Here is a 13,442-nt window from a genome sequence, read left to right on the forward strand (position 1 = left end):
ACCCCAATGACAAACGCTCGGGCAAGAGAAAAGCCGTTGATCGTTTCGTTTGCATCTCTTCGTTTACTTTCCTTCACTGTCTTCTTTTTTTTTTCTAAAAAAGAAATAACAAGTTGCTACCCTTTCCATTCCTTTCTACACACATTACTCGGTCAAACAGCACGCCAACACTACCAACCGTATAAAGCGACACCAACAAATCATATCACACAACTCTCTATATTACAACAACGAACGATAACGACATATACAATGATGACCAGTCACATTCACAACAACAGCATTTTATTACGTCTATTCGTTTTCATGACCGTGCTAGTTGCAAGCGCCATGGCAGCCGACTGTTTTTGCAAAGAACTACCACCTATATACACCGAAGACTGTTGTATCGGTACTAAAGGCGAGCTCCGGCAAGACTTTGGCACACACTGCGTATTCACCGACTACAGCAATCTAGGCGATTTCAACCGTTGTTGCGATTCTTACTTTGGCATGGCTCGGTGTGTTCTTTCCCCTCGATAGGCACGATTCAACAAATTCGTTCAATGCAAAAACCGATCGTTATACAATTTACTACACTTTTTTATTCTTTCTTCATCCTTCGATTGACAGCTTTATGTAACTTTAGAACAAACACACTTCAAAAATAAACTAATTACCGCACATCATGTACAGCACAGATCTTTAACGCTACAAACAAGCTAAGCATTAATTAACACCAAGCGGATTTTACAAGATATATTTAGGGAGAGATTGGCATATATCGAGGCATGCTGGTTACACGAGAAGAACTTGATTGTTTCGCCCAGACGTTGATTGAATAGGGATGTATGCCGAGTTTTAATCCAAGTGTATCAACTGCAAAAGGGCCAGGCCAATAGCGCAAGCAAGTGTGTCATTATGCAGATTGACCGTCATTTCGTTCGGCCGCTGCCGCGAAGCCCAACAGACAGGAGTGTATATTACACACAAACTCATGGATCGTCCTGCTAGTATTTTAAGTAGTTATTGAAAATGTATTAAACTAAACACTCTCTCTATTTGCTGCATGATTGATGGAAACCTTTTGAAAATATGCAAAATTCGCGATGATCGCTATTAATCCGATGTGGTACCTGCATTATTAAAACTATGCGAGGCTTATTTTTTTCATGCTATCCCTAAATCCATGTATGAAGGGTAAACTGAACTGGAAGCAGCAGCAGCAGCAGCAGCAGCAGAGAAAATGCTCAGCCAGCTGTAGCAATTGAACTTTTAATTTATATATCATCTATGCATGCGGCATAAGAAAAAATGCTTACAAGTATCCCACACCGAGGCGTCATCATACTGTAATTGCGTATTTTTTAGACCGGATTTCTTGTTTTGTTCCTCGGTATCCTCAATGATATAACAAGTTCCATGCTGATTTTACTATGCTCCAATTCGAGACTTGCATACTAAACAAAATCCAAATGTGCAATAAGAGCAAATGAGCCAACGCATAGTAGCCAGTTTCATCCAAAGTTTCTACACTACGCTAAGAATGCTAACCTTCCTTCCGAGATCAGAGATTTCATCTCGCATAACTTGGACTTCTCGTTGTTTCACAATCAGTTCCTGTTCTTGGTTTTGTCGAAGGCCATCCGCTTGTGCCTTTTGAACATTAAATGAGATTTTCAGCTCGTCAAGTGCTTTACATAACTCTTGATTTTCGGACTTCAAAGCTGCTGCAGTACCGGCGCTTCCATTGCTTTGTTGCAGCTGTTGTCTCATTGTGTTATTCTCTTCTGTCGCGTAGTGTAGGTGATTTTTCAAACCCTCAACCTCCCGCATTAGTGAAACGTTACTGTTCAAGCACCCTGTCAACCTTAGCTCAGCCGCCGACAGCTGCGATCGAGTTTCGGCGAGGTCCGATTGAGTTTTTTCGTTTTTGTGCTGTTGTGTTTTGAGCTGACGCTCAATGTCTTCGATATCGATAGGGGGGGACCCTTCCTGAGTAGCAGTAGTAGTACGCACCGATTCCAACATCGGGGTGGCGGCGCTCTTTGACAGGTCAACGGCCTTCATGACCAGTTCATAAAGTCGGAGAAAAATCTTTGTTCGGACCGTTGTTGTTGCTGTCATTGTCAGAACCTGTGCTCATGGCTCGTTGCGATTGTTCTTTTGCTTGTAGTTCCAACAATGCTGAATTTTCAGCCTGTAAAAGTTTGACCTGGTATTGGAGCTCCTCATTTTGAATAGTTTTCTGAGTATTGACTTTTTGACCCTTGGCAATAAGGCGTTGAAAGGCGTCGCGTTGGTCGTTTATGACACGGTGGCAGTCGTCCAGGGCATGGGTGACTTGGTCGAGTGTAAGTGAGTCGCTATTGCTGCTTCTACTACTGCTGGTTTGGCGTTGAAATTGATCATATGGAGCAAGGGGAGCACTGGTGGTGTTTGCAAAGCCGTTAAACATCTTTTTGACAGTTTGACGCGGAAGAAGTAAGAGAGGAGTGTCGTCAAAGAAAAAACGGCGCTTTTTTTTTTAAAACGCGTTACTCGATTACCCTCTGTCCGCAGGTTATGTACCCTCAAGTGAATTCATTGTTTATGCTTTGTTGATGGACCCGCATATTGCATCAATAGGTGTAATAGTATGTTATTTTGCTTCCTACTGTGGAGGCTTTTGATCGGGAGTACATACTATCCTTACCAAATCCAGACTGCATGATGATTTAATGACCAACGAAGAACAGTGTTTGCTAGGTGATAGACCATAGCGCGAATCAATCATTGTGTTTTTCTAGTTGATTGACAATGTATAAAGTGAATGGATCACAAATTGAGGCCACATAGAATGGCACGGTCCACTGCAAATTGAAGGCTTGTGTCTGTCGTTTTTCTGTGTCGATCGGTTGCCTTTCTTGAACGGTGGTACAAGGTACAAAATCGGATTTGCGGAAGCGACATTTTGAAGCGACATGAAGCTTTTTACAGCTCGTAGGAACATTGACCGTCGACCAACATTGGATATTCGTCTACCGATGCCTGTAAATCAAAGGTAGTCAAAAGAAATGTTTCGAATATTGATCCCTTTGGAACACACATGCAATACGTCTAATTGTAGTTCAAGTGAAAAAGAAAGCGAGCTCGTCGTCCTCTGTCCACTGCAATAGGTCAGGGAAATGCTTACTATGCACTATACTTGGAAAATCTTTAGCTGGTCCATAGAGTACCTTCAGGCGCTATTCATAACCCATCACTCTTCCGGATCCTACACAACGAAGATGCAAATGTTTCCTCCTAAAGTGTTGCGTCATGCTTTCAAGCTGTGTGACGTGAACTCTTGAGGCGAGCTGTGGATACTTTTTTTTTTTTTAAGATTAACCAGCGCACTAGTCAATTTATTGGCGGCCTCCGAAACGATATTTGTTTGGTAGGCTGTGAAGACATGATGACAAGACAGATAGGGCAGAGTAGACAAATGATTGTTGACAAACAGATAGACTATTTAAAAGACTTGAGGACATTTGCTAGGCTAAAAACGGACTTGGACGGACTCGAACTGGTGGCCTGTTGGCAGTGGCTCTCGAGAGGCTGGCGCTCTCCCTGAAATGCCAGGGGCACGTGGCCCAAAGAGAGCTGTGGATACGATGTGATATCCTATGCTGGTCAGCAGACCAGACTATATGAGTTTCCGACGAATTACCACAAAAAAGACCATTTTATTATTTTAAACTACAAAATTTACTGTGTAACAAATATTTCTTATAAAGCAAAAAAAAAGACCCCACCCAATGATATTGTATATCAGCATGGGTGTCGCAACGAGAACTCACGTCTTCCTTTTATAGTTAACCTACTTTTCGGTATTAATCAATGAACGTAAAAGTACGCGCGTTCTTACCAAGAACTTAAAGTATGCAAGCAAGGAACCCTTTGTTTGTTCTCTCGTACCAAATTTAACTGAATACACTTCCTTTTTCCTCAAAGAATTCCCGGAACATGTTCGAGGTATGAGCTATTTGGAGGAGGGGCGCCTCTTTGTGCTCGTCAGTATATGATTCTAGCTTTGCCTCAGTAGCCGCATGGACACGTCTGCGACAGTACGGCTGTGGGGGCGGGGGAAGAGGTGGCGACGGAGCGGATGAGAAAGCGGCAGCAGGTGGTTGCTGTTGTTCTTGGTGCATAGAAGATGACGCTGCAACTTCATTTGTTTTCGTACGCTTTGGCAATGACTGCTGCGGCATCGACCCTAGTAATGGCCGCAAAGGGAAAGCTGTTGTTAGTACGCATGCATCTGTATAGCAGTTAAGAGAGTTAAGAGACACTTTATTGCCTAGTACTACCTGTGTTTAATTGTTCAGTTTCGCCACTGTCATTCTCGCGAGGACGCTTTCTGACTAGTGGCAGAGATGCTGATGCTAATGCTTGTTCGTTTAGCGTTCCTCGCATACTTGGTTGATTTCCCGAGGTATCGATTGTAGTAGGGCGCGTTTCTCGTGACGCTGATAATGAATCGATGGAAGACGTGCCTGTGGCAATACACTCTATATCAGAATGAGCATTACATAAAAACTGTTCTTTATCGACCCTAATGAACCCCTTCCAGACTAACGTTCAGAAGCGTTTTCAGCGCGCTCCTCGGTCACCACAGGTGCACCCGTTGTTTCTTCAGCTGCTAGTTGTGGTCCACCAAGTTGGCTCGAAGAAAACGTCGATGATTTTCCTGTTTTCAATCGTTTAGAACTTTTTTCTTCTAATGAAGACGCTGAGGATTCCGAGAAGATATGCAACAAATGTTAGTATGTGTTTAGAACGAGAAAAGTGATCACATTTGCTGCAGTGACATACATGTGCTTTGGTTTTGCGAGTGGCCCGTGTTGGCGCCACTGTCATTAGCATTGTATGTATGTTCCAGAAGTTCGGGCTGACGACCGCGCTTCCGGCCTAAACGGTACGATGTTATTGTTATTGTCTCTGTTGTTGGTTCTTCTTGCTCTCGAGCCTTTGAAGCAATAGTAGTAGTAGTAGTAGTAGTAGTAGCAGGAGCAACTTCAACCGGAAGCGAGGACGACGGTTTGTCTATTATTATATCATTACTAATATAAGCATCGTAGTCTGTGTATACCTTTTTGTTCGATTAACAGCTTTACCTTGAATCTTATTCGATGTGGTGGGTTCAACTTTGGCAGTGGAATCAATATTCAGTTGCTCAGTTCTTTCTGGCATAAGACAATCAATGTCTTCTCGAGCCTTTGAAGCAATAGTAGTAGTAGTAGTAGTAGCAGGAGCAACTTCAACCGGAAGCGAGGACGACGGTTTGTCTATTATTATATCATTACTAATATAAGCATCGTAGTCTGTTTATACCTTTTTGTTCGATTAACAGCTTTACCTTGAATCTTATTCGATGTGGTGGGTTCAACTTTGGCAATGGAATTAATATTCAGTTGCTCAGTTCTTTCTGGCATAAGACATTCAATGTCTTGTAAGATTGATGCGAAAAATGGGTTTGTAAAAGACGAATGAATATAAATGTCAACGGTCGTCGCACTGCCCAGTTGCGATTGCGTGCATGTACTTTGGGTAATTAAAGAACTTATGGTTGACAATTATTATACCTGTGTCCCTCAACGCGTCGGGAGGTGTGTCGTTTCCAAAAACGTTAAGTCCAAGTGCCTTTAAAGTGAGTTGTATTATATTCGACATTGTAGCTTTGTCGGTTGGAGAATGGAAGAAGAGTGACAGCTCAAAGGTTGTTTGACACGAGCGAAGATAAAAGGGCGATGGGTCTTCAAGTTGCTGCGCACCACATGACAACACATGAAAAATACATGCTGTACGAGGAACTAGAACAAAATGCCTGGACTGCGAAAAAACCATGCGTTTGATTATGTAGATCGGCAGGATGGTGGCCTTGTTAGGGTTAGATCCTTACAAAGTGCAATGTCGCTGCCCTGACTTCATCCGACGAGGCTCAACATGCAAATACATGTATTTGTTTATCAGGGTAGAAGATGTTTCCTTGCCACCTGTGCACCGGTCATCCGCTGTCCCCACTTCCACCGCCACAGAAACAGAAGCAAGTCCATCCCAAGAAGAGCTGTTTCAGCAATCTTTGCAAAGGTATATTATATATATATGATGTGCGCTATCCATATTGTCACTAACTTTGTAATAGATTCCAGGTGACCTTCCAGAAACTATCCGAGCAAGCAGATAAAGTTAATGCAAATAACTATTTGCCGCATTGCTGCTCGTTACATAAACCAAGTCTCCCAGTCTCTTGAGAATTCATGGTCAACATTGAAGACTTGGGAGCACAACACATCCAACGAAAGAAATCACCAAAGTCGATTTTAAATAAATATATGACTTGGCCGCTTTTTTTTCAAGTTGAGGACTTCGTTATAATTCTCCCTCCATGTGCCGACTTCGCGTTTTTTCTTACGGAAAATTCAAGTCTTGCATACTGTACTGTCGCTGGTATTTAATTAGGGGCCCCTCATAGATGACACTTTTGCTTTATGGGTCACTCGGCCCATTTTTTAGGCGTTCTATACGGAGTTGATATGGCAGAGCGTACCACCGTGATAAAAAGCAATCTTTATGAAATGACATTCACCGACGAAACAACATGCCAGGTAGCAGTCGCAAAAAACGATGATGTTGCAGGGCATCACTATCGGGCTGTTCGTTCTCTACCTCCTAAACAACAACTCATCAATTTGGAATTGTCACACCTGCCAACCGGTTTGTAATCTGGTGACCTTAAGCTCAAATTGAGAGCGGCTCTGTCTAAATATGGACACGTATTGCACTTAGGCCTGTACCGGTCCGTGGAAGGCGGCTGGTTCAAAGGCAAAAGACTTGCTGTACTCACGATGCCCAGCAAGATAACCACCAAGAAGGATACGAAACTTTAACGCGCTGTATCGATTTCGGCGCTCTCCATAATCGCAATCGCGATTTTTATGTTACCTGGCAATCGGTGGGTGTTTATTGCAGATATTGCCATGCTCAGGATCACACCCGATCGCCCTGATCCCGAATGCTTCAACTGTTGTTGTAAAGGTCATATTTCCATTGCATGTCCGCAACCACGAAACAGCTACCCTCGCAAAAGCGCCCAAGACGAACCATCCAACTGACGATTACAACAGCCCATCAATTGGCTTCATTCATTATTGTCAAGTGTACATTTAAGGAACTTAAGCACTAAAAGTAAAAATTATGGAGGGAGATACATGGCTAAATGAAAACTTACATATGTCGGAAAAACAGTATAATTGATACACGGGTTTTTTATATGATGTGGAATGGGCAAGAGACATGCTGGGACAAGAACCGAAGATATTCATCTTTCTGTATTCACAAACCGCCAAAGAAACGAGAGCGAAAATGTGTATGCAACAGAAGTTTCCGTCTTGAAATGTGCGTGCCATCTTGGTTGTTGCTCTTCTCCTGTTTCTGTTCCATAGACATAAGAGTTCTCGAATGTAGAAAGAGTATGTAGTACTTGTTCTTTTTCTTCCTATTATGAGGAATAAGGTACAAAATACTCCTTTTTGTACTGTGAATCAACCTTTCACAACTCTCTATTGTCAATTCTTAATGGTTAAAGAAATGCGCTGGATAACCCACTTTACGAAAAGTACACGACAACCACTGTCACCGGACACGTGCATCATATAGAATTTTGACAGGATCATGACTCTGTATGTGTATCTCTCCTGCCTGTTGGCTGCAGTAAGGACATACCGACCGATTTACTTCTTGCTTTGTAGTTCTGCTTGTCCCCTTGTTCAAATTTTATAACACTGTACATATTGCTGTGATTACCTTACTTCTTTTTTTTTCTTTTGAAGGGCAGTGTATCAACAATGACAACAAGAACATTACGTGTGATGTTGTCGATCCCAACGGGACTTTACGACAACAACAATAAATCTAAACCTCCCCTTTTGCTCCTCTTTGTTTCACATGCTATGATCCATCTGTCATACATGATAGAAAGCACCAGGTGGCTCGCTTGCACGCATAACATACGCTGTTTGAATTCTCCGAGCACGGGTTTTTTGCAGCTTTTTTTCTCCCACTCCCCGAATAATTTTATTAGCCATCAAACGCTACAAATCATATCTTTTGAGCTGTAACCAGTCCTCTCATTCTTACAGTTCTACATGGATTACATATCCAAATAAATGTAAAATTCCTTCGTCTGGGTGTACGGTTATAGTTAATATAAATGCAATGCGGCTCAAACAGAGTTTTGTTGAAGATCCTATAAAAATTTTTTTTCACTGCTTGATGGTTATTAACCCTGCATTTACCAGTATCAGTTAGTGAGTCATGAGGAAAAAATAGAGCACCGCATTGTTAATGTATCTTTTAGGCATGATATCAAACAACTTGTTCTCAATTAATGCGATAGCGGCTACTAGATTATGCTTATGCTTTAAATGATAATGAACCTTATATTATTACTTGTGTTCGTGTGTATGTGTATGTATACGTCAAACCTTCCCTTCTCTCCCTGCGTGCCTACGTATCTTGCTGATGCAGAAGAAAAAAGGGTCCTATGATATATTGCTGCTACTACTACTAATGTAAGTCTTATGTAGTACGTAGCAGTAGTATGTAGTTGTATTTCACTTCTCCTTCATTCAACCATTCCTCCCGCTCCACTCTCCTTTAATTTATATCAGCATCATAGAATCAATAGAGTATGTAAATCGAAATGGACAGGAAAGAGGGATTGGAATCGTATCGTATACCAATGTTTCCGATAGTAACGCAGAGTCTCTATAGCAACTCATAGATTCCTCATGGACAACCCACAGAGGTTTCCATGGCAACCGCCAAGATCGGAGCCCAGCAAACGAAAAACAGCCCGGCACTAAAAAGAAAAAAAAATTTGACTGCCGGTCTTTCCCCCAAAGCACTCTTTTTTTTTAATTTTTTTTTGCTTGTATATATATCACACAATATGTTTATGCCACAGGTATTTTGAACATTTGCATTCAAAAAAATAACAAGGAATGAATGGCGCAGCAAAAAAAGGAACAGCGTAATTAAGGGTTTTTTTTTGTTTTTTTTTCTCTCTCGCTGTTCATGGTATAATAGCAGCCGAAATTGACGCCCGAACAAAAGGCGATGCTTCGACTTCGTACATTGGGCACTGTTTCCAATTTTGTCACTGTTGTCCTTGCTCTTCGTGCTGGTAAGTTTGCTAAAAGGAAGCCGGATTGCAGGTTTTTAGGAGTGGAAGTAAAGTTTGAAAGAGAAAAAAAAAACCTATTGTTTCATTGGGGGTGGGGAAGAGAGGGAGAGAGGGAGGGGGTGTGAGGAAGAGGAGTTAGTTGGAGCAATGAGGTATTGAGAATGAGTGAATTCATAGCTAACGGCGTCGTTCTTATGTCCACTGATAGCTCCTTTTGCTCTCGAATACGTTAAAAAGTTCTTGTAAAATCAACATGTATGATCGCCTATCAAACGGTTCCAAAAATGTACCAGAAATAAATAAAAAGAAGAGTTTTGTGTTTCGTGAACATCTTCCATGCAGCCGAGCAGCAGCAGCAAGAGTTGACCAGCACCCTCTGCCAACCAAGTTTGAAAGGGAGTTTTCTTGACGCTTTTGTCTAGTGTGTGCGTGATTGTGTCATCCATTTCTTTGCCCTTCGTCTCCTCCCCTCCCCCCTCCCCCACACACACACACCCTTCCCCGCTACTACTCCGTCTCGCGCAGCTATTCTTTCTTTCTCTCTTTTCACACACGCTCTCTCTCACTCTTTCTTTCTCTTTTCTCTCTCTCTCTCTCCCTCTCACACTGTCACTTCTGTCACACCTATACTCCTAAAGCAAAGAAGAAAGAGAGTGACAGTGTACCCATTTGCGATTAAAGTACCTCTGCACACATATACACACACGCGCGTCTTCAACTCATGTTTGCAAAATCAAAGCGATTCCAAGAAGGTACTCTTCTTTTTTTTTCCAAGTAAATCGGAACGGCCCACCCGAAACCTTCTTTTTATTTCGTTTCCGCCCTTACACGACGACTACTACTACCACTACCACCACCACACCTGACAAAAAAAAAACTATATGCATAACCGCCTTCCCCCTTCTCTCTTTCTCTCTCAACTATACAATAGGCACAAAAGAATACATTCCAGGACCTGGTGAATACAACATTCCAACAGGCGATGACCTGGGCAGGCATAAACGCTATGGGTTCCTGAACCAGACCAACCGGTTTAACGGTGAAGGGCCAGGTATTGTGTGATATATCAAAAAGTGATTTTATTAAACCAACACGTGTGCTGTTGTTATTGTTTTTTAACATACCATCTTTCCATTACAATGATTAAAATTGTGTGTGTTATGATAGTGGAGATATCCCCCGATTTTTTTGCTGGTGATAACTCCACCGCGAGCTTGTCGAGCGAAACACGATTCTCTTCGGTGTCGACGAGCAGCAATAAAACCGAAGATGCACGTACACGGCGGCAAATGAGCGAACTCGCGACGCAATTCGAAAAGTATCGTCACTCGATGCAAAAGGAAATCGAAGCACTGCAGCTCAAAAATCGCAAGATGGAGGCAACTGTCCAGTCCATGACCTTGGATAAAGAGACTACACAATCAACGTTGCTCAAGAAAGATCAAGAACTCGCATCGATTCGACAAGAGAACCTGTCACTCCAGAAATCGGTAAGTACACATTATTACGCGCAGCATTCATACATGTGTGTGTGTCTCTTACACTTGATGCACGCATACCAAAGCAGCAAAAACCAAATGACTTACTCATTATTTTTCTGGGCTTGGATGGGTGGCGGCGGAATCATAAAAAATTATATTATCATTATTGCATGCACTATTATTATCATCATCATTGCCGCTGTGTAGCTGGGTCGCTTGGAAAAGAATATCGACAAGTCGCCCAAGGTAATACGGCTCCAGAAGCGGCTAGACCAAATGGAAAACGAGTTGCAAGACGCCAAAGACGCCCTGATTAAAGCACAGCAAGCGGCGGAGGACGAGAAACGAGCACTCTCAGCCGTGGCTGCACAGAAAGACGAAACGATCGGCAACCTGACAACGCAAATCGACGACCAAGCGAAAGCCATCGACGACTTGCATAACCGACTGAGACAGAACGAACAACAGTTTCAAGATGTACGAGACGAGGACAAGCGGCTGATGGAAGCATTGCAGTCCAGGCTTGACGAAACCATGTGCAAATTAGCTGCAGCTGATGAAACACTGGACCAAAAAGAGCAGGACGCAACTGCCCTAAAAAGCGAAATTCAAGACCAACAGCAGCAGCTCAATGATATATGCACGCAGAAAATCACGCTACAATCCGAACTGGCAGAGATGAAAGCACTTGCCGCAGCCGAACGTCATCAGTGGACATCGGAACGCACGTTGTTGCAGCATGAGATTGAGCAGCTTGACCAGAATCTCAACAAGAGTGCCGCGGAGATAACTCATCTCGGCACTCAACTCGCTGAGGGCAATCGGGAAATCAGTAACTTGCGCGAAAAGGCCAAGGAACAATATCAACGGCTGCAGGCGAGAGAGGGTCTTGTACAGCGGTTGCATGTCCGGTTTGACACGTACCAGCGGCATGTGACTCAAGTCATGCAGGATATGAAGGAACGAATGAAATCCAAGGACCCGCGAAGAGATGTTGAAATCGATCGTCTCACAAGAGAACTGCGCGAGGCCAAAAAGTTCATCAACAAGCAGGCATTGCATCTCGATGGCCTCAAGTCGGAGCTGCATTGGATGTCAAGGTGGAATCGACAGCTCAATGAGCTCATTGATGCTATCCATCAGGATGATGTATCGCACGGCTTTATTGCCCCGCTGAAGAATAATAGCTCCTCTACAACAACAACAACAACAACAACAGCATCATCATCATCATTATCATCATCATCAGCAGCAGCAGCAGCAGCATTATCAACATCAAAACGATCTACGAGCCTCAATAGTAGGGATAGAATGCGTAGTCCAGTCAAAGGTATGCTGGCAATGACTCGGATATTGCTCTAATGCAGAACGCGCTGACTAACAAATACATATCAGATACCGTCCCAAGGAACGACTCCGGCTTTAGCACTACCATTACCACTAGCCCCGAACGAGCCGCCGTAGTGTAGATACCTCTTCTTTCTTTTCCATATATACACACAGAACACACTGTAATCGGTAGCAAAAATAAGAGAACCGAATATACCCCACCCATCAACCATATCCTCTCTACTACACACACACACACACACACACACAAGATTCCAACCTTTTCTTTCTTCGCTTTTCAAGGCCTAGCAATCATGATACCCCCTTCCTCAACTGTGCAAGGTCATAAAAATGGAGGGTTTTTAAAATCATTCAACCTTTCCAAAACCACAACATATTATTACTATATACTGCACACATCCTTTTCCTCTGAGTTTTGGATATATACAAACTCACACACAAACACCAATTAAACGAAATTGAATTTTAACAAAAACTCGTGGTTTTTCTGGGATATTAGGTGTGGCTGCTGCTGTGTGCTACATTTGCTCTCTGTGTGTGTGTGTGTGCTTTTCTTTTGTGTTCGCGGAGCTTCTACATAAACTGTGCCTCTTCAGATATAAGGCTGCGCTTTTTATGTTGCATGTCTCTATGTTTATATGTACCGGAAGGTTACAAAAGCCGCTCGTTGTAATGAAAAGGACAAAAACAATTTCAGGTTCATTTACAGCAATAATGTGCTTCAAGAATAGCTGGCTACATATTGTTCTAAAAGTACATAGCACATGGTTTAAAGTTTACAAATTCATTATTTTTGCTTCGTCGTGTGAAAGATACAAGGCTGAGGAATAAATTGACAACAATAATAAGCAGCAAAAACAGATTGCTAAATTACTTGTGGTTATTAATACTTGGTAGCTACATAAACAATACATGAATTTCATGTTCTTCTGATTAAAGCGCTTGATCCATGTACTTACCAAAAAAAACATTTCAAAGAAAAACTTTCTCTTGACGTTGACGCTTCAGACGCGGCCGTACTAATAGTAAACAGTAAGCTAACGTAGTAGTAATAGTAAGCAGCAGATAGTGAACAAAGTAGTATTATACAGATTTGTAAATACGAGAAAAAAACAACGTGCTACTTTGTAGTTGTGGTACATAGTGCATACAAACAATATGTGTGCAGCATGACATCAGCAAAGAGACCCCGAAAGAGGGAGCGAATTTTGAATTCGCTCGCCTCCGCGCAAATCATATACGTATTATGTATCTACATACACACATGCCGACATGAGATGCAAAATGTACGCCGCCTTTTGCCGCAGCCTGCCACGCTGTCGGCGCTGTATCATTCTAATGCATCATCATCTTTGTCCTTGATTGAAGAAATGCACGGCTGAATATCTACTCACTCTCGTTGTGAGTTGGATATGTACAACGCA

The 13,442-nt window shown here is 42.5% G+C and overlaps 3 protein-coding genes across 3 annotated transcripts; 1 reads left to right on the forward strand and 2 right to left on the reverse strand.

Moving 5' to 3' along the window:
• Nucleotides 1–1,396: 1,396 nt before the first annotated feature.
• On the reverse strand, nt 1,397–2,496 carry BDB00DRAFT_798031 (uncharacterized protein). Its single transcript, XM_053121582.1, has 2 exons — nt 2,240–2,496; nt 1,397–2,115 (listed from the first exon to the last, which is right to left on the reverse strand). The coding sequence occupies exons 1-2, from the start codon at nt 2,435–2,437 to the stop codon at nt 1,510–1,512; spliced, it is 804 nt and encodes a 267-aa protein (XP_052985304.1). The 5' UTR covers nt 2,438–2,496; the 3' UTR covers nt 1,397–1,509.
• Nucleotides 2,497–3,923: 1,427 nt separating this feature from the next.
• Nucleotides 3,924–5,435, reverse strand: BDB00DRAFT_783640 (uncharacterized protein; the record flags this gene model as incomplete). The annotated part of the gene is made up of 5 exons (XM_053120396.1): nt 3,924–4,261; nt 4,311–4,511; nt 4,580–4,690; nt 5,118–5,288; nt 5,360–5,435. 5 exons carry the CDS (start codon nt 5,433–5,435, stop codon nt 3,924–3,926), a joined length of 897 nt encoding a protein of 298 aa, XP_052985305.1.
• A 4,262-nt stretch (nt 5,436–9,697) lies between these two features.
• BDB00DRAFT_798057 (uncharacterized protein) lies at nt 9,698–10,897 on the forward strand. Its single transcript, XM_053121583.1, has 3 exons — nt 9,698–9,939; nt 10,119–10,238; nt 10,355–10,897. The coding sequence occupies exons 1-3, from the start codon at nt 9,909–9,911 to the stop codon at nt 10,873–10,875; spliced, it is 672 nt and encodes a 223-aa protein (XP_052985306.1). The 5' UTR covers nt 9,698–9,908; the 3' UTR covers nt 10,876–10,897.
• Nucleotides 10,898–13,442: the final 2,545 nt, after the last annotated feature.

This window comes from Zychaea mexicana (assembly GCF_025766255.1).
Source record: "Zychaea mexicana strain RSA 1403 chromosome Unknown BDB00scaffold_3, whole genome shotgun sequence".
Classification (NCBI taxonomy): domain Eukaryota; kingdom Fungi; phylum Mucoromycota; class Mucoromycetes; order Mucorales; family Lichtheimiaceae; genus Zychaea; species Zychaea mexicana.